Raw genomic sequence first — 14,042 nt, 5'->3', positions numbered from 1 at the left:
AAACGTAGGTCTATTATGAGAATGCCCGATGCTTTGGGAACCAAAAAGACCCGAGAATAAATTCCCTGACCCTGTTCCCGCAGGGGCACGGGAATCAGGACTTTTGTATCTGCAAACTGTTGGATAGCAGACAACAGGAATCCCCGCTGTTCCAGGTTCTGAGGAAGGTGGGAAATCAAAAACTGGTCTGCAGGCCTGATCTTGAATTGTAGTCGATAACCCTGGGATATGATGGATCTCACCCTGGGATATGATGGATCTCACCCAGGGATCTCAGGTTTTGAAGAACCAATTGTCCACAAAAAGTTTTCTCCCCCCACCGGGATGCAGGCAGAGTCATGCAAAGCTTTTGGGGTCCTGGGCCGCTTTGGGGAAGGCAAACCTGTCATGTCTACCCCTTTCACGATGAAATCTGCCCCGGAAGACATGTTCCCTTGCTGGGCGAGAGAAACCGGAACCATAGCCCCTGGACTGGCCTGAAAAGTATGGATGAAAGGACTGCCGTCTTCTGAAAGCAGTTCTGCGTTGTGGCTTCCAATGTTTATCCCAAGTAGTTTTCTCAAGCAGGGACTCCAGTTCCTCGCCAAACGGCCACCCAAGCTTTAAGCTATAAGGCCCTTCGGACCACCACAGAAAGTGCAGAAGCCCTGGCTGACATCCTGACATTTTCAATTGAGGAATTGCAGAGAAAATCCACCTCCAATTTCACAGCAGCAATGTTCTTGAGGATAGTCTCTCTAGGTGTTTTTGCTGCAACATCTTCCTCAATCTGAGACAGCCAGATTTTAACAGCCCTAGAAACTGAGGCAGATGCTATCCCAGGTTTAAAGGCAGCAGTGGAGGCCTCAAAAGATTTTTTTAACGGCAGCTTCAGCTTTCTTTTCCATGAGGTCCGAAAAATGAGAGCCATCCTCCAGTGGCAAAGCAGTCTTCCTGGAGACCTTCATCACTGCGGTGTCAACCAGCGGAGTTGCACAGAATTGGGCAAAGTCCTCATCAAAAGGAAAAAGGCGTTTCACCCGCCTGGACAGGTTAACTCTTCTCTCTGGATGATGCCATTCCTGCTTAATGATCTCGGATAAAGCAGGATGTACAAGGACAGAAGGTGACTGCTTAGAGAAACTAAGCAGTTTGTAGCTGTGTAGCTGTTTCCTCCAAGTTCATGGCAGACTTTACAGCAGAAATGAGAGTATCAATTTCTTCCACCTGAAACAAAAATCTACTTTCTTCCCGGATTTCTCCTTCCTCTGATGAATAATACTCCGCCTCAGGTTAATCAAACTCGGAGTCAGAGAACTGCTGGTGACCCAGCAGAGATGGTTCCCGTACCGCCGGAAGATGGGAAGGAGCAGGAACCGACTGACGAAAGGCAGAAAAGGTGGACTGCATCTCCTCCTTAAACCAGGCCAAAAACTCTCTCCCACCAGAGGCTTCAGAATCCCCAACGGACTTTAGGCAGGCGGAACAGAGCTTTTTCTTGGAATCCTGCAGAGGCTTGTGACAACCAGAACACTGCGCATGCTTGGTTTTAGCTACAGCCTTTTTAGGTCTATGCTCAACAGAGGGAGGATCAGTATTATCTGGAGCAGACATAATCAAACAGGATGCAACAGCACCGGCAGAAACATGTATCAATAATCAATCATCAACTCACCACACCACTTAAATAGCTCCATACCAGGCTACAAGCTGCAACAGCAGCAAATTTGGCGCCAAAATTTTGAATTGGGATGAAAACAAGGCTAGGAATGCATACCGGACATGCCTAAAAATCCTAGCCGGAAGAAGCAGAGACGCCATCTTGAAAAATGCTGAGACGCTGGACCGCGGCATCTAAGAACACTGAAGGCACCGGCGGATCGGCAGGAGCTGGTAGCAGAGGAGAGGAAGCCGGAGGGACAACCGCTCAGCAAAGGTGAGGAAGCACGGGGCAGCGAGGCACCGGCCATCCGGCTAAGGTGAAGGTATCCAGGGGGGCTTAGCCCAGGGAGAACCGGCTCAACCTAGAGCCGTATAACACAACAGGAGACAAGTCCTCCCTACCTGATGTAAGGCAGGTAAAAACACTGAGGGTGCTAGGAGGGGAGGGGCCTTTTAACCTTTTGAGTCCTACCCTATCTCAGGCACGGAGGAGGAGTCTCTCATTAGTGTCACCTGGGATGGTGCAAACATTTTGAAATTATCCGAAAACAAGGGTAGGAACGCACTACCGGAAGCGCGTAGCGCTCTCCACCGGAAACGCGAGGATTGCCATGACAGACGCCACTATGGATTCTGCAGGGCCCCGGGAAACACCGGAGCCTCAAGGCAAAGCGTCGAACCAGCCACCCTTAAACCCGCAAAGCCACATTGGAGGCGCCAGGAGCAGTGACGGCGACAAAGGTAAGTAGTGCCCGGCAGCATGGCTACAGCAAACTGGCTAAGGTGCAAAGGGTTTTCTCCGACCAAGGGGGCTTAGCCCAGGACCTCGGCTCCACCTAGAACCAAAAAAACCAAAGACGGGGTGATGAGTCCTTCATACCGGATGTAGCGAAAGAAAAAACATTGGGGCTATCCGGGAAGGGAGGGGCTTTTAAGTGTTTGAGTCCTGTCCTATCTCAGGCACGGAGGAGGTGTCACCGGGGATGGCAGAGAAAAATAAAATCTGTTGTCGCTTACCTTTTTCAAACTGTTTTCTTGTCTCCATTGATCAGATGCAGCAACCGCCATGGAAGCTACTCTGAAATAATATAATTCTTGTTTGTCTATAGAAGTAAATTAATGTACAACTTTCCTTAGACACTGAAATGGTTAATTGTAATTTGCATAATAATTATGCTCTTGCTGAGATTTTTATTTAATGTAAGGAAGACTAACTTTAATGAGAGGGTGGTGGATATGTGGAACATATTTGGTACATATACAGGAAAACATGCATAATATGAGTTAGTAAACTTGCTTGCAGATCTGGCATAACAGTCCAAATTAATCTGAATACCTTTTATAGCTTACAAGAGCTTGGCTTGAGGTGGTAGTAAGCAGACTGTTTGTTATGATGCAAGATATGTTAGCAGCTTGTGTCTACACAAAAGTGGCGTATGTGTTGCACAGTGACAAGTAACTGATCAGATCTAATTGGTTGGCTCCCTGCCTGAAAACTCCAATGAGTAACAATCGTCAGACCACAGAGCTGCACCTTCTGAGGTATGTGCTTTAACCCCTTTGCTATCCAATGGATGTTCTAGTACAGGGGTGTCCCAAGTTTTTTCTGAAATGGGCCACTTCATCAGAATTGTATACGTGCATGGGTGGCACTCATTTTTCACTGTGAGAAAATATGGCCTTTAATAAAATATGCAGATTAAAATAAAATAAATGACACAAAACCTTTACTTATCCTCTCGCTGATTTCTGGGCCTAGAAAGTTTTGTGACTACAAATTCAGGATTCTGGATAAGTAAAAATGAAATAGTTCTATTTATTCTAGGGATGCACCAAAATGAAAATTCTGGACCAAAACCAAAAATTCAGGGTTCACTTGGCCGAAACCGAAAACGACCCACACTTTTAATAAAAGTTACACACCAAAATTGTACAAAAAATGTAATAATGTTAATATATATAATGACTGTTAACAGCAATCTCAGGCATACCCAGATTTCAGCATGTACTGGTTGGCTGGGGATGATAGGAGTGTGACCCTGTACCATGCCCCCCCACTTACACATCCATGCTATCACTCACACACATTCATATACTCATTCACAGATTCATTCCCTCAATCATGCATACTCATTCAAAACCCTCCCCCACCCCCTTACCTGCACTGCAGCTCTCTCGATGCTGCTCAGACTTCAGCAGGAGGCACGGCCTCCCTCTGCGTTATCTTGTACTGTACAGAGAAAGCAGGACTGGAGCAGAGTCATGTGATGTCACATACATTCACGTGACTCTGCTGGGTTCTGCTTACTCTGTGCAGTACATAAGACCCTCCCACAGGTAAGCACAGCAGGGCTCTTGTGATTCCGGTTGCAGTGGCTGCCTATCTCATGCAGGCCGCATTTGGCCCACGTGTTAGACTCCCCTGTTCTAGTATGTCCATAAAAAGGTGAGGCAAACCAGTATGACCAGCCTTTTCCAGGTGTCCCTGCCACTGCACAGGAGACCAAACTGTCTTTTGATAGCCTGGACTCCCCATCACCGAAAGCTGGCACCGCTGGCTATTTTAGATATCCCCAGAAGGATATCTATCTATATTGCACTAACACTACAAGTGACCCCCTTAAACACCGTAGGGTAAAATCTAAGGGGTAGATATAGAATATAAAAAAGAAATTATGTATGTGGGATGTAACTTTAATTGGGAGATATTACGGAACATAAATTAGGTCATAATTCAGCAGTGGTATCTACTGTGTAGAAGACATTTTATTTTAAATTTCTTTTGAAAAGGGATTTATCTTATATCTGTTTTTAAATGGAATGAAAACAAAGAACACATTTTTATGCAGCTGCAGGTACAGAAAAGCCTTGTCAGAGTATTTTTGAAGACTGCCTTCCTAGATCTCTCACAGTGCCCTCCTTCCGTGATTCACTCAATAATTAATTTAACTCCTCCTGATGGGTCAGGCAGGTCACGCAAAAACAGTTACTTAACGACCAATGACGTGCCGGGCATGTCATTTCATTAAACAAGCTTAGAAAGTGATCTATGATCACTTTTTTCGCTTAAACGGTGTTGCTGTAATGCCTCGATGCCGAGGCATTCAGTTTGATGGGGTAAATTGCATTGGCCAGCTTCAAAGATACCTGAAATACCACATGGGGCAGAATGACCAAATGGTTTTAAAATAACAAAATGCTACTTGCACTTATTGCCTAATAACTTGCAAAAAAACATAACACACATTTGGTATTTCTAAACTCAGGACAAAATAGTAGAATCTGTTTAGCAGGTTTTTTCATTAGCTTTTTTTGGATGAGTAAAAGATTTTTCTGGTGAAAGTCAGTTTTTTTTCCAATTTTTCATCATATTTTATTTGTTTTATATAGTAAATTAGATAATGGTATCTGAAGAAAGCCTTTCTTGTCCTGATAAAAGCAATATATAACTTGTGTGGGTACACTAAATGAGTGAGGAGAAAATTACATCTTAACAGGAGCACTGCAAAAGTGTTATAACAGCCTCTCAAAGGGTACAAAAGGCTTAAGGGGTTAATAAGACACACCTGGTTCTTTTTTGTATATATCCCAATACAAAAGCCAGACTGTAGAACTATAATATTTATATGACAAATATGTATTAAGTAAGGCTCACGTTTGACATTCAGTTAGCCAGCACTTTGTATTTTACTTTAATATGTAAAATAAATATTATAAAAGGACAAGATGTGAGTGATCTGCAATGTTTATTTGAATTAACAGGGTTTGTAAAAGAATAACCTTTCAAAGGCATAGGTCAAAAAAATATTCAAGAATATGAGTTTGAATTTTTTCTGGCCCCAAATCAAACTATAACAAGTTAACAAAAAGGTGCATTATTTTATGATAAAATGTTAGAGTTCCCTAACCAATGTCAATATGGTTCTTAACATCCTGTTGATATGTTCTGCTTATTAATAGACATTCACAAAATTGATGATCATTTTTCCCTCTCATTAGTAAATCAAAGGTGCTTTAAACACTTTCAAGTTCCGTTTACGTGCACACAGTTAAGCTACGTCGTGGTTGCCCAAGAGATTGGTGGATCTGTCTTTTGACAGAGTAGAACACTTAACAATACTTCCTATGGGAAAGTCTGGACAACCCTTGCTGCTTAACAGTTCCTGTTTCCTAATTAACATAAATTAATAAGGCACTGTGCAAAGATTTCATAAACAGATGCCTCATGAACTCTTTATCCCAAATCTAGGACCATTGCAGGTCACAAACCCCAAGACAGCGGTATCTAGACCTGTGCTTAAACTGATACACACTGCACTTGAGTGTAATAAGCCATTACCACTTTAAAACATGACTTGGCATCGGAAATGCATTTGCTTAGTTGCATTATTGCGCATTCCAGTCTTCAGCATCCATTTGGACTTCATCTTCTGGATATACTTCATATCCCGGCCACACTGAAGATATGAACCTGGGACAGATAAACAGGTAAAAAAATGCATAAGAAGTGCGGATAGGCTTGAATTCATGAAACAGAGAAGGCTATGCTCAGCAACCTACAATAGTGACGGAAAGTGGTGCACATGAAACACAAGGTAAGTAAAGAAGGCCAGTTCCATAGGAGAACACAGGAAGACTGCTAATTAGTTGTATCTGTGGAGAATACGGTAAAGTGTTGGGAGCACTCAAAGCTTCATTGGACAGATTTGTTTCTTTACCCGAAGCCATATTATAAAACACACCTTGCGGTTTCTCAAGGGCCACAGATGTGCCAGAATCTTAGCATTTCCCTTTTTAGGAGAAGTTGCTCTGTTGAATTTAACACTTTTACAACTAAATGCAAGATTAGACACAATTCTTAAAACTGCAGGTTCTAAAGGGTCCATTCACACTGTCAGAAATGAACACGTAAATTAACATTTCCTGTGTCTATACCATCAGTAACTGGTTGTGTTCACTGGGACGCAGAAGAGGAAGTCAACATCAAGCTACTCTGCACATTTAATAAATCTCATTTTGCAAAGGACTACAACACATTTTACGGCATGCAAAAAGGAGTGTCCAGTTGCAATTATTGTTTCAGACTTACCGGTCCCACCTGTCCATCCCAGTGCTTTGTACTGCTGTAAAACCCGGCCCACAGCCTTTTGGTTTCTGGAAACAACCAGTTCCCTGGATACACCAAAGTTCTGCTTGTAGTACCTCATTAGAGAACGATGTCCTACTCTTGCTCCTGGAAACAACAATTAAAGTCAGTATCTGAGGGTGAAAGATGGCTCTAGAGATAAATATATTAACTGGTATCTGGTGTGATTGCTTTCAATTTTAGTTCATGTTGGCAGTATAGATCTAAAGCCTATTACAGCTAAGATAAAAAAAAAAGTTAACCCATACCCAAATTCAAATTTGCAATTAACTACATGCATCAAGTTTGCACTGCCGCAGATAAGCAACAACACAGCTATAAGAAAATGTCTTTTTCTAGTCTTAACCTTACTACATCTTACCTATCAATGGAATATTATTTTTAAAGCCAAGAAACAACTGAATCAGAACTTTGACTTAAACTATTAATATTAGGAAGGCCATCTTCACCCTTTGCAGCATATCAATGTGCACAGTGGTAGCGTGATATTGTTGTACATTGGGGAGGGACTGCCTCAGTTTTGTGAGCACGGGGGTGATCAAAAAAAGAGAAGAAAGTGCATGTAATTTTATTGATGGGCACATACACTAATAGTAATAATCATAATACAGTGGCATCAAATTACTTACACAGTATTGAAGAGGATGTTAGAAAAATGCTTATGTTATCGTAAATATTATTGCTGACAAAGACATAAGAAAGCAGGGAATGTCTAGTCTATGATATATGCACGAGTTCACACCAACACGTCTACTCTATGTTGTTCTATATATATGTGCAAAGGGTCAAGTCCAGGCCATTCTTAATTATGCAGTTTAAAGAGGCGTAACCTGCTTGAAAAGTAACCAATCATAATGATGCATGCTATTAGAAGTAGATAAGAGGTTATATAAACCATGTAATTCAAACATGTAATCAGACAACGCTTCGACTTTTGTGTGTTGTGTGCCTTGTCTCGATTATGCGCATGATCTAAATAAAGGAAAACTCTTTCTGAGGAGAATTCGACCATTAATTCAACCAACAGAGGATCTACATGAAAAACCAACATGATATTGATACTCTCCAGTAAAAGCTCTACAAGATCAAATTTAGATTGGTAACCTGAAATGTCATAATTTTCTTAAATTCTTTACTTTAAAAACAAAGAAAGAATTAGAGGGTATGGGAAGTAGATGAAATGTAGTGAATTTAACTTCAATGAGAGTGGCAGATAAGTGCTTCCCAGTAGATGTGGTAAAGGTTACAAAGGTTCTTCTATTTGTCCTGCGTTTAGAAATACCCAATGTTTTTATGGGTTTTCTTTTGCAAGTTATACGGCAATAATTACAAGTAGCATTTTGCTATTTCAAAAGCAATTTTTTCCAAAACTGGTAATTCTGTCCCCCATGTGCTATTTGGGACATCTTTGAAACCAATGCAATTTACCCCATCAAACCATATATTTTTGAAGACAACACACCCCAGGTGTTTTGTCTTCAAAATGCTAGTATTGCTAGTATTTTAAATCTTTCCATTCATTAATTCTACCACCAGAACCTTGTGGTAGTAATTTCTTGGCATGACTAGTGTCCTGATATTATTTGTTATTTTTATTTGTATTACTTCCCCCCCCCATCATCTTCCCACATTGATCAGCGTGTGCTGATCAGAAAAGACATGCAATCAATGCCCCCAGTCTCAGCAAAGGAAGTTAATGTACAGTGGTGCCACAGTGCAGATTAGCAAAAACTGAACATAATTTATCGATAATCATGTATGTTTAAAGTGTAGTACAAAAATAGTTATCTGGGTAAAAAAAAAAAACACAAAAAAATCGTGATCAAGGGCTACCTAACTGAGAAAAAATATCTGTCTTAACTGTTGGCAGTAATGGGCAGCTCAGATAGCACACAAAGTCACTTGCCTGATGGCAGAACTAGTTCCATGGTGTCTTCATCATACTCCATATTTTTGTCTCCAGGTAACTCTTTTTCAAGCATCTCAACATCTTCCCCATCTTTATGGTCTGGGTAGCTAGTCCTGTTAAAGAAGGAATATTGCAAATATGCTTCAGAAAATAATCTAAATATTTAGAACTTGAAACCCATGTTTCTTTTTAAAATGGGATACTTTATGGTACTGAAGTCTCATGAGTCCAGTTGTGGCAAAATGTTCAAGCCATAGATGTACAAGCAGAAGCTATGAAAATGGCCACTGAGTCCATTCAGAATCTTGTTTGTTGCGACAAGTTTGCATGTGAATAGCAAACATCGGTACATATAAGGTAAATAAACCGTTATCTAGCTAGAACTAAAAGCTGCTTCTTTTGCACTTTTTTCTGATGGATCAGTTATAACAAAGATTGATGATCTCCCCAATTGGACCTGTTCCGTGTAGTCACACCTTTTGTCAGGGGTGTTCTACAGGAGTACAGATACCCAGCAGGTAGTTCTCCAGCTGTTAAACCAATGTCTCATGATTTCAAGAAAGGCTTAAGTGAGCTGCAAAAAACACCTTCTGGATTCCCATAGGTTACTCCTTAAAGAAGGGACAATGTTTATTGTGTTTATTTAAGCGCTGAACCAAGCAGTCGGCGATTATTCCTATACCCAGAACGAAAGGAAATGGAACAACAGAATGCAGACATGAAAGACTAAAGTGCAGATTAGAAAAGATGAAGCAACAAAAATGATTGACCAGGAACGGGAAGGTGTGACATATTGTATAGGTGAAAAGTAGAGGTTGTGCATAACCACTGTCAGCAACAGGTTAAAACAGGCCATCAGTTATACATAGGGATTTTAAGAGGAAACTTTAAAACCATTAGGTCTGGGTCAGCTGACAGGAGTACACTCTCAGCAAATGCTGGCTGGAGATTGTATACTTTATTTTTGCTTCTGAAAGAAATGTTATGTTTCAAGTGCTTCAGACTAGCAGAGTACTTTTCATAGCTAGGGATTGGCCTTGGCCCATTTTAGTAGGTTCTCCAAATTGGGGGATTTGTTTGTTCAGTATTCATTTTTTTGGTTTGTGTTGGCTTAAAGGCTCAATAACTATCTCAAGTCTGGAACCTGTATCGCTGAAATAAACATTGCTCATGGCTTAAAGACAACCCATTGTGTTTCCTTGTAATCCTGTAAAGTACCACACAGAGGCACCAAAAGTTTTTATAATTAGAAAATTAACCAAATAAATGTGTTCATTAAAGGGATACTTCACAGAAAATGCATATTAAAGAACTCTGCCAGCAGTGCATTCTTCCCCAACAAAAACTAAATAAAAATTAAGCACTTACCTGGCAGTAAAGAGGCAACCGTGCTGCAGCAGCGGCCCTCCTCCATGGCCTGACACATCTTGCCATTTATTAATCTCTTGAAGTGACTGCAAAGTCTTCCCACTGAAATCAATGGGAAGACTCTCCACACATGTGCATGGAGGTCTGAACAGACCTCTGCATAGTGTTCCTCAAGGCAAAGCTGAAGGTGTGTATATCATGTGCAGGGCAATGTGTTCAGCCTAACACATCTCCTGCACAACATTTAGCTGGGGTAGGGAAAGGGTCAAATGTATATAGAGGGATCCAGCAAAACTGACAAAAAAAAATTAAAGGGACCATGCAGCTATCATACATATTAAAGTGCATATGATAGCTGGAGTGTCCCTTTAGGCAAAATAAAATCATTAAACAATCTAACTTATTACCTAAAGTCATAGAAGTCTGCAAACTCCAGAGCAGCATCTCCATCAGTGAGGAGCTTGCAGTGGGACTTGTCATTCATGTGAGCCTGGACTGATTCTGTTGTGTAAAAGGACTTCCCCTTCTCATTGCACCAAAGGCAGATCTTCCCCACGCCGATCTTCTCACCTGCAGTGGAAATGAAGTGGCTATTAAAAAAAACAAACTACAAAACCTAGGTTTTGTATAAAAAAAATGAAAGAAAAACATGTAATTAAATTGCATTCTATGTGAAGAGGACACCTTTCAGGCCCTGAAACATTGTGCGACTTTACATAGTTTTTGTTAATGTTGGGCCAAAAAATGGTATCAACGATAGTCTAGAGCTCACAACAAATACTGTACAATTCCTATCACATCTGAATCCTTACACACAATATCCATGTTCCTTTCTCCATGAAGAGAATCACTGTGTTTACTTTTAGACGACCTTAGTGATTCATTAAAATGCTTGATCACACACGTCTGGAACTTTTATTTACATAGACCAATCTAATTTTACATGGCTCAGGTACCAGGAAAGCTTTGTGTGTGCAGCAATGAAAACATCTGTCAACTTTGGACAGGTAACGACAAAATTGTCACGTTCTGCAACAATAGTTTAGGGTTTGCTGATATATCCGCCCATCTTGACTATTGGTTCTGAGATAATATGCATAAGCATCATGCAAGCTTGCAGCAGAAAAATCATTTGGACTGTATGTTATTGAACTAGTAGCACATAAAATGTCAACTTCAGCAACATGAGAATTGTATACATAATCATATGTAGAACAACTTCTGCACGTAATACAGTAAAAGCAGTTTAGGAAGTAAAAATAATACAAGCGAATAAGATCTTTCAAAATAAAAACAGATCTGCTGGAAAGGAAAAGAAAAATTGAAGAGCAGCTCCAAAGCTACATGTTTCCCAAGTCTGCTGGACAGAGCTGATTTATTGATTATGTATATACTCACCCAAATAAGCAATTAAGCCCTGGAGGTCCTGAAGATACTCAATGTCAGGAATGAAGAAGCTATGCACCTTTGTCATGTGAGCAACATTTTTCATCAGTGACCGGGAGTGGTGACCACAGAACAAGCAGTCTGTTATAGGAATTGCCCCAGGCAGTGAAGCATTTTCTGCAGTAGACAAGCTCCCTTCTTCACCACCACCAACATCCTCCATTTCTTCATCACTGTCAACATCCTCCTCCTCCTCTTCTGAATCCATATCTTCCCAACCTGTTGGAAAACACAATTATGAAAAAACCGAAGAGAGGGAACAAGCCCTAAATCTGGTCTGTAAAACTCAATACAGGACATCAGTCGGTAACCTTTTACACAAGTGATTCCCAGGTGGGGAAAGGATGCAGCCTTTGAGGCTTTTTGTAAGGCCTATAAACCACTTTCTAGAGCATTATCAATTTCTTGGGGTATGTGCCTTTGGCATGTGGTCCATCAACACTTCAAAAAATGAATAACACTTTTTAGGAATCATCTCAAAAGTATACATATACATAAACAGACAAAAAAAAAAAACAGATAAAATGTGTTATTACCTCCATCTTCCACCTCAGCTATTTCAGCCATTGCTTGACTTTCAGCCTCCTGCATCCTCTTGGCTTGTTGCTCATACCACTGCAATCTAGGGGGCTTTTCAGGTTTGGTCTTTGGATGGGATTCTTGTTTTTCTGCAGAAGGAGCAATGCCACCTTCCTGCCCTGTGTTAACCTTCTTCTTGGGAGACATACAAGGTTGTGGTTTAATAGCTTGCTGAATGGCTGTGTTCATTGCATCTTTATCCACACAGTCGGGCACCAGACCCTTCTCCAAATTCTTTTCATTCAACATTTCCACCTTCTTGGTAATAGCTTGGGCTGCCTTCTTCTCCAAGTCCAAATGCTTTTTGGACTTGAGGTGGTTCTCGTATGCATTGAAAGTGGAAAATCGCTTACTGCACACTGTACAGTAGGTCGCTGTCTCCTTACTCTGCTCCTCTACCACAGCTCTCTGGGCCAATACACGTTCCTGGAAATTTTCTGATGTGACAGAGGGCATGTCAGCTACCTTCCTCTTCAGATTGTATCGGTGCCAGTCAGTTTTATAGTGGGATCTCTGGACATCAGGGTCTGCAAAGGCCACTCGGCATGTAATGCATGTGTAAGAGGCCATCTCTAAAACCAAACCTTTTGGAGAGCTGCAAAACACACAATAGCAATTACAAAAACATGATTTAGTCCTACAAGATTTAAAGTTTTTACTAGAGATTTTAGCTAATGGGCAGCCATTTTGATTACATGTGTTCAATGGCATGAGTGGGGGCATATGTCTGATGAACAGCAGGGTGCAAGCAATAGTTACAGGTGCAAAGATTGAAAGCATATGACTACTTGACAGCCATACCATGTTCATCATTGCTATTATCTTATAAACATAGTGGTGCTGCTTTCATAAATGTCTAATATATGAGAAGTATATATTAAGTAAAGCACATACATCCCAAAATTTCAGGGACATTTTGTTTTAAGAGATGTATATTAGAGGTGCATATTAGGTAAGCATCGTCGCAAACCAAAACACCCAAAGTTTAATTTTAAGGGGCATGTGCTAAAACCATATTTTACATAAACAGCATTTTTACCAAAAATTTCAACAACCCAAGGGACATTTTGTTTTTAAAGGGATTGATGCGCAGACTGGCCATCTGGCAAATGCTAGGTGGGTCGCTGGATATGCCCAGCTGCACTCTACATATGATGACATATCCTGATGTCATCAAGCAGCTGCCAACCTTAAATTGACAGGGCTGTCTGCTCCTGGTGTGATTAGAAAGCATGGGGTTATCATGGTTTTTCTAAAAGTTATATGTGAAACCAAACAAGGGGTTTAAAAGATGTACAATGATGTATATTATTTGTATCATTTCATGTAAAAACACAAGGTCTGTTTAAATACACATTGGGATGACAGATAAAGTGTTTTGGTGCAAATTTTAATAAGTTGCCTTACCACAATACCTAAAATGGGCTGGCCTAACCAGGAGGACTCATTCTCTGAAAGCTAGGGATATAAGATCACATTTGATATGTGTTACCAGATAGGTTTTTCTTATGCCCACTATAGTGACCTTCGGGCCTACTGTGATTCACTCAGACCTATAGAACACCCAAAGCATCTAAGAAACGACAGACAACAGGGGAGAAAATGCAGGACAGAGGAACATGGGACCAACACTGAGGATGTGTTTTTCTGATATAAAATAATAAAAAAAAAGCTGCTTATTAAAAAACCGGCCCCACCATATAAAATGATTAAAATGTCAGTGCCCAGTGGTCTGGCTAAAAGTCGGAGGAACTGCCACATGGCTCCACACTTTACAGTGGAAATATTTTTCATGGATCCGCCTTGTAATCGCAGTTCTTTTTACCAATACCTTAATCGATCACTAAGGGTGATTTCATGCATTTAGCAAAACAAACACAAGTGGAAATTAAAAATAAAACCGTACGCCAGACACTTAAAACCCACCGAAACTATATACTCACTCTACTATCG

The 14,042-nt window shown here is 40.8% G+C and overlaps 1 protein-coding gene across 3 annotated transcripts; it reads right to left on the bottom strand.

The window, feature by feature from the left end:
• Positions 1 to 5,984: 5,984 nt before the first annotated feature.
• On the bottom strand, positions 5,985 to 12,659 carry LOC149302562 (cytoplasmic 60S subunit biogenesis factor ZNF622-like). Of its 3 annotated transcripts, none has more exons than XM_089482351.1 (6): positions 12,047 to 12,659; positions 11,463 to 11,729; positions 10,472 to 10,634; positions 8,694 to 8,809; positions 6,731 to 6,874; positions 5,985 to 6,112 (listed from the first exon to the last, which is right to left on the bottom strand). In XM_089482351.1, the coding sequence occupies exons 1-6, from the start codon at positions 12,657 to 12,659 to the stop codon at positions 5,985 to 5,987; spliced, it is 1,431 nt and encodes a 476-aa protein (XP_089338477.1). The 3 variants fall into 3 exon arrangements, with proteins under 3 accessions (XP_089338477.1, XP_089338478.1, XP_089338479.1); XM_089482352.1 differs by having other exon boundaries at positions 11,463 to 11,720; XM_089482353.1 differs by having other exon boundaries at positions 12,086 to 12,659.
• Positions 12,660 to 14,042: the final 1,383 nt, after the last annotated feature.

The sequence above is a fragment of the Sceloporus occidentalis genome, unplaced genomic scaffold (genome assembly GCF_023333645.1).
Source record: "Sceloporus occidentalis isolate IW3139 unplaced genomic scaffold, rSceOcc1.0.p SCAF_18, whole genome shotgun sequence".
Taxonomy (NCBI): Eukaryota; Metazoa; Chordata; class Lepidosauria; order Squamata; family Phrynosomatidae; genus Sceloporus; species Sceloporus occidentalis.
This window is presented reverse-complemented; position numbering and strand designations above follow the sequence as displayed.

Excerpts from the sequence above, each read along its gene's own strand:
- LOC149302562 (XM_089482351.1), bottom strand. The coding sequence starts at position 12,659 with ATGGCCTCTTACACATGCATTACATGCCGAGTGGCCTTTGCAGACCCT. Across the intron at positions 10,635-11,462 it reads GGGCTTAATTGCTTATTTGG|GTGAGAAGATCGGCGTGGGG; the intron begins GTGAGTATATAC and ends TTTCCACTGCAG. Across the intron at positions 8,810-10,471 it reads GCAGACTTCTATGACTTTAG|GACTAGCTACCCAGACCATA; the intron begins GTAATAAGTTAG and ends CTTCTTTAACAG.